Source organism: Equus caballus, chromosome 10 (assembly GCF_041296265.1).
Source record: "Equus caballus isolate H_3958 breed thoroughbred chromosome 10, TB-T2T, whole genome shotgun sequence".
Lineage (NCBI taxonomy): Eukaryota > Metazoa > Chordata > Mammalia > Perissodactyla > Equidae > Equus > Equus caballus.
In genome coordinates this window covers 72432509-72448479 of record NC_091693.1, presented here as the reverse complement: position 1 = coordinate 72448479, position 15971 = coordinate 72432509, and the positions used below count along the sequence as shown (strand labels likewise).

The 15971-nt window shown below is 41.3% G+C and overlaps 2 protein-coding genes across 3 annotated transcripts in view; one reads left to right on the top strand and one right to left on the bottom strand.

Moving 5' to 3' along the window:
* TRAPPC3L (trafficking protein particle complex subunit 3L) overlaps window positions 1-15971 on the top strand; it is a 55403-nt gene that overhangs the window by 32430 nt on the left and 7002 nt on the right. The window lies entirely within an intron of this gene.
* On the bottom strand, window positions 6290-14779 carry CALHM5 (calcium homeostasis modulator family member 5). The gene is made up of 2 exons (XM_001504121.5): window positions 14130-14779; window positions 6290-10613 (listed from the first exon to the last, which is right to left on the bottom strand). The coding sequence occupies exons 1-2, from the start codon at window positions 14667-14669 to the stop codon at window positions 10224-10226; spliced, it is 930 nt and encodes a 309-aa protein (XP_001504171.1). The 5' UTR covers window positions 14670-14779; the 3' UTR covers window positions 6290-10223.

The window sequence follows — 15971 nt, the reverse complement described above, 5'->3', positions numbered from 1 at the left end:
ATGACCTGATTTTTCTTTCTTTCTTTTTTTTTTTTTTTTTGAGGAAGATTAGCCCTGAGCTAACTGCTGCCAATCCTCCTCTTTTTGCTGAGGAAGACTGGCCCTGAGCTAACACCCATGCCCATCTTCCTCTACTTTATATGTGGGATGCCTACCACAGCATGGCTTGATGAGCGGTGCCATGTCCGCACCTGGGATCCGAACCGGTAAACCCCAGGTCGCTGAAACAGAACCTGCGCATTTAACCGCTGTGCCACCAGGCCGGCCCCTGCCCCGATTTTTTACGTGAAGAGTAAAACTGCCCAGGTGAAATGAACTTAAACCAGGCCATTCAAGTTGGAGACATCAGCGTATCTTAGGGTTGTTGTTTTTTTCTCTTAAAAACAAAACATTTTTGTTCCTTATACTCCTGTAGTTTAATTTCCTTCTTTTTTCTGATTGTATTTCACTTCCTTCATTTTCTAAACAATTTTTTTAATTGTGCATGTTTCAAACACATATTTTTTTCTAAAACCCACCCTATTTCACAATTCTGGCTATAAGCCTAAAAGTAATGCACCCAGTACAATGCACAACACTTGAATTGTGTTGACATCGTAATTCTACGCACAAAATGAGAAGGCTTTTTTCTGTCCTTTGAATGTTCTTTCTTTCACCAGGATAAAAATTTAAATCTCAATTATAAGTTGCCTCCATTCCCACGCCACACACAGACTCACAGACACACACACCCCTCTCTCTTACACAACTTACTCTAAGGGATAGACTAAGAAATGCCACCTGAATGGCATAAAATAGAGGGAGACCTGGAAGCTTTTCATTACTAGGCAACCCCTGCCCTTTGTTAAGATCTCTCACTGATGTTGAGGACTGGTTTTTGGTGATGATCCCTCCAAAGGTGCCTCATTCTAGCTGCTTCACCTTATCATGGCTGGGAGCACATCACTGCCACTGCCACCTGTCGGCAGCACCAGATGATGATAATATGCCCTGGTTCAGCCTTCCGCCTTCTGGGACACGGAGAGGAGGCTCTGTGCTCCCCACACAGATACTAATGAAGGGTAATTTCCACTCAGCTCAAATCTACTCCAGCTCAGGCAACTCAGTGCTATACTCAAGATAACCTGCCAGGAAATCCCAACAGTACAGGGTCAGGCAGGGGGAGAGGCTGCAGAGTGGCAACCACTTACTTCCCCTCATCAGACAGCCAAGAGTTGTCACTCTGTTAGTTACAAAGATCCCCCAATCCTAAAATGATTAGGCATCTTGCCAATGTTTGATACTAGAGTAATTTATAAAGAGGTATTTGAGAATTTAGCTATTATTGTATATGCCTCCCACTCTCACCCAAAAATTGAAGTGGGAAATGGAGGTACTGGAATGGTTGAGTCCTCTGGGTCCAGGTCGGGTTTGGGAGCCGGGCATTCCTTACTGTATGACTTGTGCAGGGTGCTGAAGGGGTGGGGAGAAGCCAAGTGAAAGGCTCAGTCATTAATTGGAAGGGCAGACGTGGAGAGTGAGGGTTCACAACCGAGTGGCAACAGAAGACCAAGTCACAGAGAGCAGTTCTCAGTGCCGTGCAGGCAGGAGTGGATTCCAGCACCAATGTGTCTCAGGCTCAGTGCCTTCCTAGGATTACTGCTTCCTTTCACTCCTCAACTGAGCAATGGGAGCTAATCAGATTAAGCCTAAATATTACGTCTTTCTTTGCTTTTAATTACTATTTTTCAAAGGCTAACTCACAATTTAGTGATAGGGCCCTATTGAGTTGCTTTACTTTTTCCACTTTTTCCAACATACGATATTAAAATAAGTGGGAGCTCTTGATAAACAGGGATGGAATTCCACGGAAGTCACAGCACAGCACCACACAGCATTCCAGAGAAGGCTGGCCTCACAGTTAGCTGAAGGCCAAGCCATTTTCCTTCTTAGTAACATTCTGGAGGAGGGAAGAAGGGAGTAGTAAAAATTAAAAGGAAAGAAGACCCCTTTATAGTCATAAAATCCTCAATATTTAAAAAATGATGAATATTAACAGCAAAAGGAACTCATAAAATATTTTGAGAATTCTTACCATTTGGGCCAGAAATATGGCAGATGGATTATTAAAAATAAGAAACTTGTTTAAACAAACATAATTGTTTAGGCTTAATTCTCCTATCCGAGTAGGCAAGAGCTGCCTTATATAAACACCCACACATTTGATCTTTCCCCTTTGTACCTCTGGGAAGGGTGAAAGAAGAAACGCATAGGAAGTATTCTTTTGTGCAAAGCCTGTGTGCATAGCTGCAAGATCTGTGGGTTCTGCAGACTGATTAGGTCCCACCCAGAAGACCACACCCACCGCTTAGGGCAGAGTTCCAACCTGAAGGCAAGGCACTTGCAGGAAACCTATCCTTAACCTTTCATTATGACTACATTTGCGTAACATTATTTTTCCTTGAGTCACGGAGGAGTATCTCTTAAGGCTCAATTCTCAGTGACTTCTGCAGGTTATCTCCCCTTACTTATGAAAGCCAATCTTCCACTTCTGTTTTTGATCAGGTCTTACAGGAAATCTGGCTTTATCTAGGCATCTTGTCTTCTTGGCACTCTTACCAAAGACATTCCAGGGGGAGTTTTCAATCTTCCAGATATTTCAGCACTTGAAAATCTAAGCTGTCCTAACTTTCCATTGGAGATTCTTGGTTTTATTTCTGTGGCTTAACTTATTTAGCTGAAACTCATGAAAGATTGGCTTGTGAAAAAACCTAAGAGTGTGGATTGAAAATAGCAGTAGTGTCGTGAACACTTCATGTAGCTATTTACAAGGAAATTCCTTACCAGAAGATGAAAACTATTGAGGAAATAATCTGGGAGACAAAACCCCAAAGGCTAAAGCAAGATCCAGCTGGAGCTAAGGATTCATAGACACTTCGGGAAGTCCAGCCACACTCTGGGTCATCCCTGCTTGGTGTGACTCTTAGTTCATGTCAGGAGTAAGATTTTGTCCAGATTTGCCCTAACATCTCAGTTGATGCAGTCTTTCCTGCTCCATAGAAACACCTGGAGCGTTGCAAAAAAATCCTCCTGTCCAGGCCTTACCTTTGATCAATTACGTCATGGTCTCTGGGAATAAGGCCCAGGCATCAGAACTTTTTAGATGCTCCCCTACTGATCCTAATGGGCATGCACTGCTTTGGAGCAAGGGTTTTCCAAACTGTGTTCCTTGGTGGTCAAGGGCGATTTTTGTAAAGGAGAAGTAGATGTGAGGGCTGCCCCTCTTCCAGACCCTCAGTCCAAATTCTCCCAGGGTTACACTCTTCTAAGTGTTTCAAATAAAATAAAATGTCATCGAAAAAAAGTGAAAAACACTAAAGAGATATAATAAAAGATAGTCTTGATCGAAACAAACCTCACCCCACCAGTGTTTGCGATGTAGCTTATCCCTTAGAGAGGAGGTAGGAGAGAAGCTGCATCTTCCAGAACATTCACTCCGAAGAAGATGGAAATTGATCAAACACTTGTTTGTAGCTGCATATTTCTTTAATTGTTTTACTTCATATACAGGGTCAGTAAAACCCATTCTTAGCCAATTGTTTAAGGAACAAGCCTTTTTAAAACACTGATTACTATCCTTCATGTTTCCTCCCATGACGCAAATACCAAAAAGACCTCTGGGAAAAATAATTTTGTCCTGTTGACACCATCAGCAACCATTATTACTGCAGAAGCACATCCCTTTATGTTAAAATGTAGGAGTAAAATGTTGTTACAACACAACTATTATTTTATAGGTTATGTACTTTGCCAAAGGATGAATATATTTTGACGTACTATTCTTAAGCAGAATTACTCAATATCACCTGAGTTCATACTTTTCTTACTTTATCCTATTTCTTGAAATGATCTAGAGAATATGATTAGGTGAATTAATTAATTCATTTTCCCCCATTTTAATCTCAGTTTTCAATACAATTTAAAGCTTTTAAAGATTTTTCTCTGGCATTGGTGTAACTATAGGATCAGGAAATCTGAAACTATAAAAAGATAGCCAGGGGCTGGCCCAGTGGCGCAACGTTTAAATGCGCACATTCTGCTTCAGCGACCAGGGGTTCTCCGGTTTGGATCCCGGGTGCGGACATGGCACCGCGTGGCAAGCCATGCTGTGGTGGGCGTCCCACATGTAAAGTAGAGGAAGATGGGCACGGATGTTAGCTCAGGGCCAGTCTTTCTCAGCAAAAAGAGGGGGATTGGCAGATGTTAACTCCGGGCTAATCTTCCTCAAAAAAAGAAAAAAAGATAGCCAGTCATGTGGACAGACAGGAAGATGGGCTTTAAAAGATATAAAAATTAAAGTTTGGGGACCATTCTAAATCTTTTACGAACTTTTCAATGCTGAAACTTTCTTCTTTATCAATTGTCATTTTTATCTAAGGAAATAAAATAGGAAGTTGACCTTACTGGCATAGTGAACTAAGCATAGTTTGAGCATAACTGTCCCAAATATCTAGAAACCCAAGGTAAAAAGCTATACAGGATGGGAAAGAGGCCAGGGACCCACACAGAGGCCAGGAAACTTGGAGATAGACATCAATTCCCAGGAGTACACCAAGAAGCCAATTGACTGGGTATTCACGTTCTACTGGCTGTAAGATTTAGGAAGACAGAGTCGAAAGAAACTCTGAGATGTACTAATCCAACACTCTAATTTTACACCTGAGAAAATACACTTTTAAAGGTTAAAATGAATACTTGAGAATATACCAACATGAGGCAGCATTTATGTGGTGAGTTAGGAGTCAGACAAATTCAGGCCCAAAGTTAGGCTCGATCTCTTACCTGTAGCTTCACCTTAAGCTTCTGAACTTTAGTGTTATTCATAAAGATAGAAACAGTAATACCTCCTTCCTAGTAAGCTTGTGAAATTTTAAATTTAAATTAAATGTAAAGTGCACATAATAGGTTACCACTAAACATTAATTCTGCCTTTCCTCCTTTGTGGAAGAGCAAAATTTAGAATATGATCTCTCTTACAGCTAGACAAGTATTCCTTCTGCAGAAGTCAATTTGAACAAACAGCTGAGTGTTGAAAACATTCTTTGAAGCTGCCTAAAAGTAGCTTCCCTTCAAGACTCAGATACGACATTTTACGTTTGTAATAAGAATGTTCCCATCCCCAAAAGAGAGGAAACTAACCCAATGCTCTTGAACAAAATCCTACACAACTAGGTATAAGTCCAAAGCCACTGACACATGCCTTGCCTGTAAGAAATTTAGGCCTCTTTCTGGGGTTGCCCTCCGTACTCAGTCTCCAGCCTCAGCAGTTCAGCTTGCCCTTTTGCCTCTCCTAACATCTCATTATGTCTCAGGACACGTTTTGGGCTTCACTAAGGCTTATTCAGAAGCCATGGCTATAAATGACTAGAACTGGAGCTCGACCCTCTCTTGTGTCAGCTCCTCTGGGCAGCCAAGGCTCTCTTGGGACCTTTGGGTAATGATGGGATTAGCTTGAATATATGATAACAATCGAGGCAGCAACCACACAAAAGAGAAAAATCTTCATCCTTGCCACTACCATATAAGAGGTGCATATCCGGATCCACTGGTGCTTGGTACTTACCTCACAGGTGAGGGGCTACAAATGTCAAAAAGTCAAGTACTGACTCTGTTCTGGTTGCATGGCAGAGCAAAATGGAAGGCGAGGGTAGGAATAAGTGAAACAAGAATCAAGACCACAAGACTCACAGTTTTTTTAAATTGCTATTAAATTAAAGAAATTCCAATAGGAACATAGCAGTTGCTTAGTTCTGAATCCAAAACCATAAAGTTTCTTGAAAGTCACATAGAGCAACGAGGAGAATAAGGGAAAACTCACAAACTCCATTTTCTTGATTGAAAAGAAAATGTTTCTCCATAATGAAAGAGTACAACTTGTAGCAGAGAAAATTAACCCAAAAGACCCATCTGAAGGCATATTTAGTAACGTTATTTGACTTTAAAGATAAAGAATCCTGTGAAAATATAGGCAAAAACATCACATTAGTAATAAATCAGGATGGAATCAGATTTTTCCTTAGCAACGTTCAGTGGTGAAAGATAATGGAGTAACACTTAAAATATAGAGCTATATTAACACTTAAAATGTATAGAAAGCATGAACCAGATAAGCCGCCCTTCAAGTACAGGTCAATAGTTTGAATATGTAAGAATTCAGGAAACAGTGTTCCTGAGACCTTTTCTGAGAATAATACTAGAGGGTAAACTCCAGGCCAGAAGGAATAGATTGACAAAATTTCAGCAAAAGAACTGAGTTGAGCATATAATTTATTTCTTTGCAAAACTATTGTGAAATTTTTCAAACATAAACAAATGTAAAGAGAATATGTAATAATATTTCCCTATTCCCCATTCATATTTCCCTAAATAATCTCAAAGATATCCTGTTACATTTGGTTCTTTAAAGCAGGATACAAATAAGGCCCACGTGTTGCTTCTGGTTGTTATGTCTCTTTTATTCTCCTTTTTTTTTATGTCATTGGTCTGTGGAAAACTGGGTCATATGTCAAATAGAATGTCTGATATTCTAGATTTACTCGGTTACTTTCTCATAGTGCTAATTAACTTGTTTTCTGTTGCCTATATTCCCTGTAAACTAGTAGTTAGGTCTAAATACTTCATTAGATTCAGATTTAGTTTTTTGGGGAAACAAAGATTTCACAGATGGTACCGTGTACTTACTCTTGCATTGCATCTCATTAGGAGACACATGATATCTGGTTGTCCCATTTTTAGGGATGCTAAGATAGATAAGTGGCTTCAAGTTGCGTGGTCCTCACCCTTTCATGCTTTCACCTAGTAGTTTAGAATTCATTATCTATTGTCCAGATGTATTATGTCATTAGGGGTTGCAAAATGGTTATTTTCTAATTCTGAAAAGCTCTACAAAAAATAAGAGAATAAAAGAATCAGTAGAGAGGTATAAAATTGATATGCACAAAGCAATAGCTTTTTCATGTACTCAAATAACCATCACTTAGAAGATACGTTGGAAAAAAGAAACTGTTTACAATAGCAGCAAAGAAAAATACCTACAAGTACAAGAAACTTGCAAAACTTAAGTAAGGAAGACTTTAAAATACTCCTAAGGACAAAAGGTAGCCTTGAATAAATGGAAAGGCACCCCATGTTCTTATCAGGTTGATAGCAACATGACAAAGAGGTCTGATTCGGTAGATCTGGGGTGAGGCCCTATCTTCCTGTGTTCCCCAGTGTGGGCTGCTTTGTGCTTTAGAGGAGTTGTTCCCAAGATGTGCTCTCTGGAACAACGGCGTCAGCGTCACCCGAGAACTCGTTAGAAATGCAAATCCTCCTGCCTTAACCCAGACCTACCAAATGGGACGCTCTGGGGCTAGGGCTCAGCAGTCCACATTTTCACAAGCCCTCCAGATGATTTTGATGTGAGCTAAAGTTTGAGAACAGGGCTCTGGCACATCTACATTGAAATTACACAGGAATCACGTGAAACTGCAGGCTTGATTCAACAGGTCGGAATGGGGCCGTAGTTCTGCCTTTCTGACGAGGTCCTTCTTGATGCTGATGCTGATGATCTGAAGACGACATTCTGAGGAGCCAAACGAGAAGACCAATCTGTTTCCAGCTTACTCAAGGCCAACCTATCCTGTATCCTCCACTCCCATTTTTGTCTAGGTATTAATGACAAATAATGTTGCTCCTCTCAGTAACATGTTATTTTAAACAGAATTTAATGCACAGAAGTATATTCCTTTTAAACCAAGTTTAACCAGAAATAATTAAAAAGGAATCTCAGGCTTTGGTGGAGCCATTATGGAGAGGTACCTACTCAACATCTATCAAATCATTTCATAGAGGATATACTGCTGACTGGATTCTAGAGGGAAAAATTATTAAGGAAAAGCCTATGCATAGAGATAATCTTCATATAAATCTATGTATAAATCCAATTGGCCTCTAACTTCTCTCCTTTAATAAATTCTGATTTTCATGTGTTGGTGTTCGGGCTATCTACTGCTTCAAACTGCCTCCAAATTTGAGGGCTTAAAACAAGAAACATTCATTTAAGCTCATGATTTTCTGGCTCAGGGATTTGGACAGGACATAGTGCAGACTGCTCTACCATGTCTGCAGCCTGAGATGGAGTGGCTCAAAAGTCTGGATGTCTAAAGTGACTTCACTAGGAGCAAAGATCTGGGACCTTTGTTGTGGCTGTTGGTTGGGTTGCCCGGTTCTTCGCCATGTCTTGTCTCTTGAGGCTGGAATGTCCAAAATGGTTTCTTTGCTCACATGTCTGGCACCTAATCCGGAATGATTGGAACAGTTGGGTCTAGCCAGGACTCTGTCGCTCCCTCTCTTTTTCTCTTTCTCACTCCCTGTCTCTTTTCTCTCTGTCTCTCCACTTGGCTAGGTTGAACTTCTTCAGGGCTTGCAGCTCTCAAAGTAATTGGACTTCTTACATGGTTCTGGCTTCCACCAGGTTGAGCATTGCCAGAGACCAAGGCATAGGCTGCAACACTTCCATAATCTGCCTTCACTTCTGTACATTCTATTGGTTTGTTAAGACTAGATTCAAGGTTGGTAGTGAGGAGAAGAATGTGACCCCATCTCTCAGCTGGAGCCATTGAGCCAGCTTTAATTTATCACAGTTAGGTTTTATTAAAGTGAATCCCAGATGCACCAAAGTTGGTTTGGCTAGAATCAATGTAAATGCAAAGGCACACTATCTATAATACCTTCCTTGAAAGCTCATACTGGCTCAAGAGAGCCATGGTTAGCATCTCTTCCTAACTCTGCATTCAGTGATATCACCTTGGCAACTTGAAGTTACACCATATCAAACACTTCAACTCAGGGCTTCTTTTCTTTTTTGAGAGCCAGTTGGTAAACATTTATCACATATCATATTTACAACCCAAATAAGATTTCAAATATTGCAACCTCACAGCCCCCACCTCCCACTCTTCTACCTACACACACACATCTGACCCTGCACCTTTGAGTTCCCAAGGATATGATCCAGGTCTAAAATCTATAGGGTCCTCCCCCTAGTTTTCAATAATGTTCCATGGCAGTAAGGAGTTAATCCCCAAGATTCTCAAAATAGGAGACAAGGACTGCCAGTGATATAAGGTGTGAGCCACAGCATAAAACATGGTGCCTCTTCCTTAAGCATCAGTTCTACTCAGAGATTTAGGGAGAATTTTTAAAAGTGTATATATTTAAACTAATGTGGATATATTACATAGTAGGTTGCAAAATTTGCATTATTTATTATAAATGTAAAACCACAAAACAGTTTTACACCATCACTGCTTTGAATAGCTTCCCCAGACCTCGAGGCAGGGTCAACTTACCCATTCATCACAGTAGTGACTGTGCCTGGGGCCCATGATACTTGCAGGGTCCCACAAAAGTGTTTTTAATTTCGTTTAAAATCAGAAGGAAATAAATAAATGAAGGTTGAAGAAAATGTTTTAATATATAATATTAACATGTCTTTATATCAATACAGTTATAAATATATGTGTGTGTGTATTTTTTAATGTAGACAGGGTCCATGAAGGCAAAAGTGCCTAGGACCCACACGAGTCATAATACAGCCCTGCCTGTAGGGACATTCTTTCAGTACACAGTGGAAACATGTGATAAGCTCTGAATTTTAGGAACCATATCCTCTCAATTGGTTATTGTTGAGAACTGATATCTTCAGATTCCAAGGGAATGAATTTGAAATGGTAGAATTTCATACATCCTTGAAAGGCGATAAGATAGATTTATAGGACAAGGACTCCCACTGACTACACCACAGGTCTCACCCTGCACAACAATCTATGTTGAGTACCTCACTCACAAGTCACCGCTTCTGTCCCCAGATGCCATGACCAATATTTATAGAGTGGCAGACCTTCTTGTATGAATCTCAGTGTCGAATCATAAAATCTCAGAACTTGAAGTGGCTGAGCCCAACCCCCAACCAATGGAAGAGCACCTTTGTCATCATCCTTGACCAGTTGCTCAGCATCAGTTTAAACACATCCTGACACCATCTGCACTGGGGAGCTGCAAAGCTGCTTCCCTTTGTATTATTGTCTTATAAAGGAGCACTAAATGTGAGGAAAACAGATCTACAAGTTGCTGTTGATGCAGTAGGAAGATGTCAGAATGAGTGTACTCCTGGACACCGTGAGTCAGTGATGATGGATGAACTAAACATTGTGGGCAGTACCCACAAGGACCATCGTGGTCTCATCGACCTCAGGGCTAAGCTCCAGACCGTCTTCCACCACCTTATGGAGGGTGCTGTAATGTTGCCGGCTTTGGTCAAAAGAATGCAGCTCTGAAGCAGCCTCCCAGGCTGCAAAGGTGGGCATGGGGAAGACATCTGGCCTCTTGTTTTCAAAAAAGCATTTCAGGTTTCTCTCACTCAGCTTGTTGGCGTACTCCAGGAACATGTTTTCCAAATGCTCCTTCTCTTTTTGTACGTAGGTCTTCCAAAAACTCAGCTGAAGGTAGCTAACTTTGGATCGGCAGCGAGCATAACAGGTGGTGAGCAGAGAGAAGAAGGATGCTGAACAAATCAGGCACCATCCTAGAATCTTAGAAAGAAAGAAATATTGAGGACATGTAAAGGCAAGGCCACTTCTCAGGGAGCCAAGTGGTTGTCATCAGGAAGGGTATGGCTAAATTAATACCACAGTCACTGCCACATCTCAGTTGAAATCCTTCATCTTAATTTTTTATAAAGATTGGCACCTGAGCTAACATCTGTTGCCAATCTTCTTTTTTTCTTCTTTTTCTTCTTCTCAAAGCCCCCCAATACATAGTTGTATATTCTAGTTGCGAGTGCCTCTGGTTGTGCTATGTGGGACGCCACCTCAGAGTGGCTTGATGAGCGGTGCCATGTCTGCGCCCAGGATCTGAACCAGCGAAACCCTGGGCTGCCGCAGCAGAGCGCACAAACTTAACCACTCAGCCACGGGGCTGGTCCCCTTCATCTTAACTTTTTAACTGTCAAATAAAATTAGGGTTTCCCTAATCTCTAATCTCTAACCTACACACTGTTGCAGGTATGCGAAGAAATAACCAGAAGCCAGGCAAATGGAAAAGAGTAAAATGTATAGATTATCCAAGAATTGGATAAACCAAGTCCTCAGATAGTATTAGCTATTAGAGGAAAGAATTCTGTGTGTGAGTAAATGTGGTCATTTGAGCAAATGACCAGTTCCTTAGCCAGGTGTTTTCAAGCATTGGAAAAAAATTCCTCTCTGAATACAAACTGGTTCAGCTGGGGTTTTTTTTCCTGAATTTTAAAAGCAGAAGTCTAAATAGCTCAACTTCTAAACTTTTTTGTTCTAATTATATTTTTCATGATTGGAATTAATTTCATATTTAAACGACCAACAGAGCTCTTTCAAAGTTTCTCTTGACATTTTAGTTAAACGACCCTTAGTATTTCTCAGCTGATGGGCCTATTTGAAAATGGAAACAGAAATCTGCAGAGGAGCCCGTTCAGACTGTACCGGAACCATAGATAAGCTCATTGCTTTGAATCAGTGGCTTCTAAACTCTGGCTCAGACCATGGAACTATTGTGCAGGGTCTCAGACTCCAGAAGAATGCCAACCCTGGATTGGCCCAACTTTCCCTTACGATGGGTGCTCTCTGTGCCTCAGTCTCCTCAGTTGTAAAATGGGGTTACTCATCTAAAGTAATTTTGGAGGGTAATTTTGGAGATTAAAATGAAACAATGCTGGACACACATGTGCATTCAGTGTTAGCTGTTATCACTTGCTACTATTTTTCAAATGTATATACGTTTACGTAAAAGCATTACTGAACTCGTAGTACCTTCCTGTCATTATGACTAGTGAATGAAAGTCCTCATATTTACTTGGAATCACTTGTGGTTGGCTGCCTCAGAACTTTCTCTTTTCTGCATCTTCTGCCTTCTTCTTTCCCCACCGCCATGCCTCCTGTGTGGGAGCAGCCTTCTCACCAGTATCTGAGCCGTTTCTGCTTGAGTCATAACCTATTTGATCAGTTTCAGACCTCCCGCCCCCGTACTGCATCACCTTAGCATCACCTTGCTCTCATTTGAGTGCTGAGCACTGAGCCCTCTTGTTCTTCTCCAATTCACGGTACCCAGAATCTAACTAGACACAGAGATGCTCCTACACCAGCCATAAATAGCCCTCAATATTGTAGCATTCTGACTGAGTCTCTTATCTCAATTTTCTCACCAATTTAGAATTGAGGACACTTACCATGTGCCAGCAGCTTTATGCCCATCTATGTCCATTATCTCTAAACCTTCCAACAACTCTCCAAGGTAGGTGTTACTACCCAACTAGAGGAAACTGGGGCTCAGAGAGGTCAAACCACTAGCTCTAGGTCACAGAGCTGGTAAGTGGTAGAATCAGGATTCAAACCCAAGGCTAACCAACCCCAAGGCAGAGTTCTTGTCACTACTCCACTCTACCTTCCTTAAGAACAGAGAGCCACCCAGCAGGAGTTCTTGTTTCTCTGCCCAACCCATGGATGGGGCACTTTTTCCACCCCCGCCCACATACCCAACTATTGGCCTGGACTGTTTGTTGCTCCTTCCTGCCTGAATCATGCAGTCAGCACCTGCTATGGATACGGCTCCTCTTGTTCACATCCCCCATGCATCCTCCCCCGGGAATCAGCCCCAGGTCCTTCTCATTCTGCTGAGAAGTAAACAGGTCAGAGTGCCCAGGCTGAGCTGTGACAGGATGTGTGTGATTTCCTTATACCCGTGTTTAGAGAAGAAAAGCTCACACAGTGATAAGTGTTTGGATCTGGCACTAACTGAATGGAGCCAGGGGCCTGAGGACATCAACCATAAATCACTCATTGTATCACAATGTTCATAATTAATACCTTCCTTCAACAAAAAAGGGAAGACATTTGGGAGCTTGGCATGTTTTTATCTAAGATGCACTTCATGAATTAAACAAAAGACTTTGTTTAGGGTCATTTTTAGGCTTTCAGTTTCTGAAAAGACTATGACTATACTACCAACCAGCTTTGGAATGTATGATTTTAAAAACAGACTTTGATGTCAATTATGCCTCATTAAAATTTTTTTTTTAAAAAAAACAGACTTTGCCTGGACATGTTGTCATAAAGGCAAGTCGTTGTGGAAAATACAAAATTATACTATTTTCAGTGCATTTATTCTTAAACAAATAGCATTCCTGACAAATTGTGGATCTGTTTATCTACTCTTGTTGCTTGTTTGGTTTGGGGAATGCAATTCTTACTACTCACAAGTAGGAATTCAGTCTTTTCCTGAGGCCAGGGCAAGGCTTCACATCTGGATTTGTGTTCCTGTGTCTGCAAGGATGTCAAGCTACTTCCCTGTATCAGCTGTGATTTCTTTCTGTTAGATAAAACAATGCCCCCAGTCTCGAGTCTCTAAAGTAATGTAAGAACTTTTTTAGCTGTACGGTACAAAGAGCATAGGGCGTAACCTCCGTGGAGAATATGGTCCCTTTTCACTGACGGCTATTTAAAGACTGCCAAGTCCTACTTTCTGCGGGAAATTCTTCTGAGTCTTGACAGTGTTTACAATAGAGATAGCAGTTGCCAGAAATCATTCAAGGGAATCCCTACACTAATTATATTACATGCAACTTTGAGAAGTATTAGCTCATTTGGTTCAGCTATATTTTAATAGATGAATACTATGTGTGTGTTTCTGAGAAACAAGTTTGCAAATAACTAATTGATAGAAGGCAGTAATTTCTAATTACAGCTCTGCCATTAACACTCAATTATGAGTTAGTGTCATGCATTATTTACAAAGTCAACCCAGAGAGATTGTTTTCAAGTACTTAAGTATTTACATATGCATCACCCAGAGGATATTTTCTTTCTGGAAATGGAAAAGACAACCCAATCAGCAATTCTACTGAGCCATCTAAGCTCTAAAAAGCTTTTCCCGAGATTGTCTTAATGCTGCATCTTGTTCCAATTTCCATTTCGTTTCGGAATGTTCTAGCGGGATTCAGTCTCAGCCCTGGCTGAAAGGAGTGGAGAAAAAGCTTCAGGCTCGCGCTGGGAGGGCAAGGCGAGCTTGTCCTCTCTTACCTGAGACTGGGCTTGCAGGGACAGTTTCAATTCTTCATTGTCTGTGGGTGTCATGCTGGTCTTGCCACAAGATACTTTGTGAAGTTCTTCCCAGCACTCTTTGGGCTTGCCCTTGCAAATCAGTCCCAGGAGGCTTGAACTTTTCGTCCCGCTCATGGCACATTCATAAAAAGTCCCATTGAGCAAAGCCACAGAAAGCCACATCATTGGTGCCACCAACGAACTCAGAGTGATCTGGCTGAGGACACAGAAGAAGCGGCTGCTGTGACGTCTGGAGAAGATTTTCCTGGGATTCACACAACAGCCTGTGAAGAGTCTCCAGGACCGGTTGTTCAGAGAGAATCCCAGGATCAGTAACACCCAGGCGGGAGCGAAAAGGAAAACCAGCCCATAGACCATATTCTCAGTGCTGCAGGGGCACTTAAAAGCCACGAGTGAAAAGAGACGCTCACCTCCCACGGTCAGCAGAGCCAGGAAGCTGTAGCCAATAGCAGTTTTCTGGTTAAGGAAGAATTTTAAAATCCCCTGAAAAGCATCCATGTTGGAGATACACAAAGAGGGAAAATGCTTTGCTCTTATTCATTGGCAGAGCAGCTGTGGCACTGGCCGAGGGTGGAGCTCTTTCTTCATTAGAAACAACAGTCCTCCTTCTCAGGCTGAATTCAGCCAGATAAGGAAATAATGTCATTCCCTAGGAATGAACATTTCCCAACTATGTTCAGATAATGCCTCCTACTGTTGTATATTGGTCCATGAAACCAGTGCCAAAAGACTGAGAATTAGAGTAAATTCAAAGCACACAGCCTCCATTTTTATGTTATTTTCATGGGGCTTGGATTTCTGATTCTCAATCATATAAATAATAGTCTAGGAATTTTCCAGCCAGAGGAATCAACCTTAGCAGAAATGGGTTTCAGCCAATTGATAGGGAGCCAAATCGTCTCCAAGCCTGGAGTCTCATGGTGGTTTTTTTCTCTTGCTTCTTAAAGATTGCTACTTTTACTATTTTGACTTAAGATCTGGAAGATTCATTTTATAGCCTTTTAAATTGACTAGTGTTAGAGATTTGAACCGTGTTTTAGGATTTGGGCTATTTGAAATTTATATGGAAACGTTTAGGGAGAGTTTGAGTTTTGAATGAAAGACAAAATGAGAAAGAGCCTCATCATTTCTTTCCTAGACTATCACAGTAACCTCTTGATTGGTATCTCTGCCTTTGACCTCGTGCCCACCCCCACGCTCAACCCTAAATCCACCCTCCATGCTGACATGCAGGAGATCCCTCTAAAGCAGAAATTCAATTCTGCCCCAGCCTACTCACACCTCAGGGCTTCCTACTGCCCACAAGTTCATAGATGCCAACCTCTCCTGAACCTCATCAAGGTATTTCATCTCCATGATATGTTCCCTCCACCTAGAAGATCTCTCCCACCCCACCTTGTCCACCTGGGAAACTCTCCCTCAAGATTCATGGCAGGATAGAAGTCACTACCTCTGAATATTTCCAGGATTGCCTCCTACTATACAACACTGTACTTGTAGGACTTATTCCGTTGCAATTACTTGTTTAATATCTGTAGTCCCTTTTTGACTATGAGCTTTTATAAAAGAGGAACTATGTGCTATTTTCTTTTGTATTGTGGATCTAAACATGGTGTCAAACACAGAATGGCTGCTCATTTAATAATTTGTTTTTCAAATAGTTATTGAATCCCACTGTGTGCCAGGCACGGTGCGAGACAGGCAGCGCTCAATGAGTACCTATTGAATGAATGGATGAATGAATGAATGAAGAATGAACATTTTAGTACTTCTAATTATAAATAATTCAAGGAAATTGTT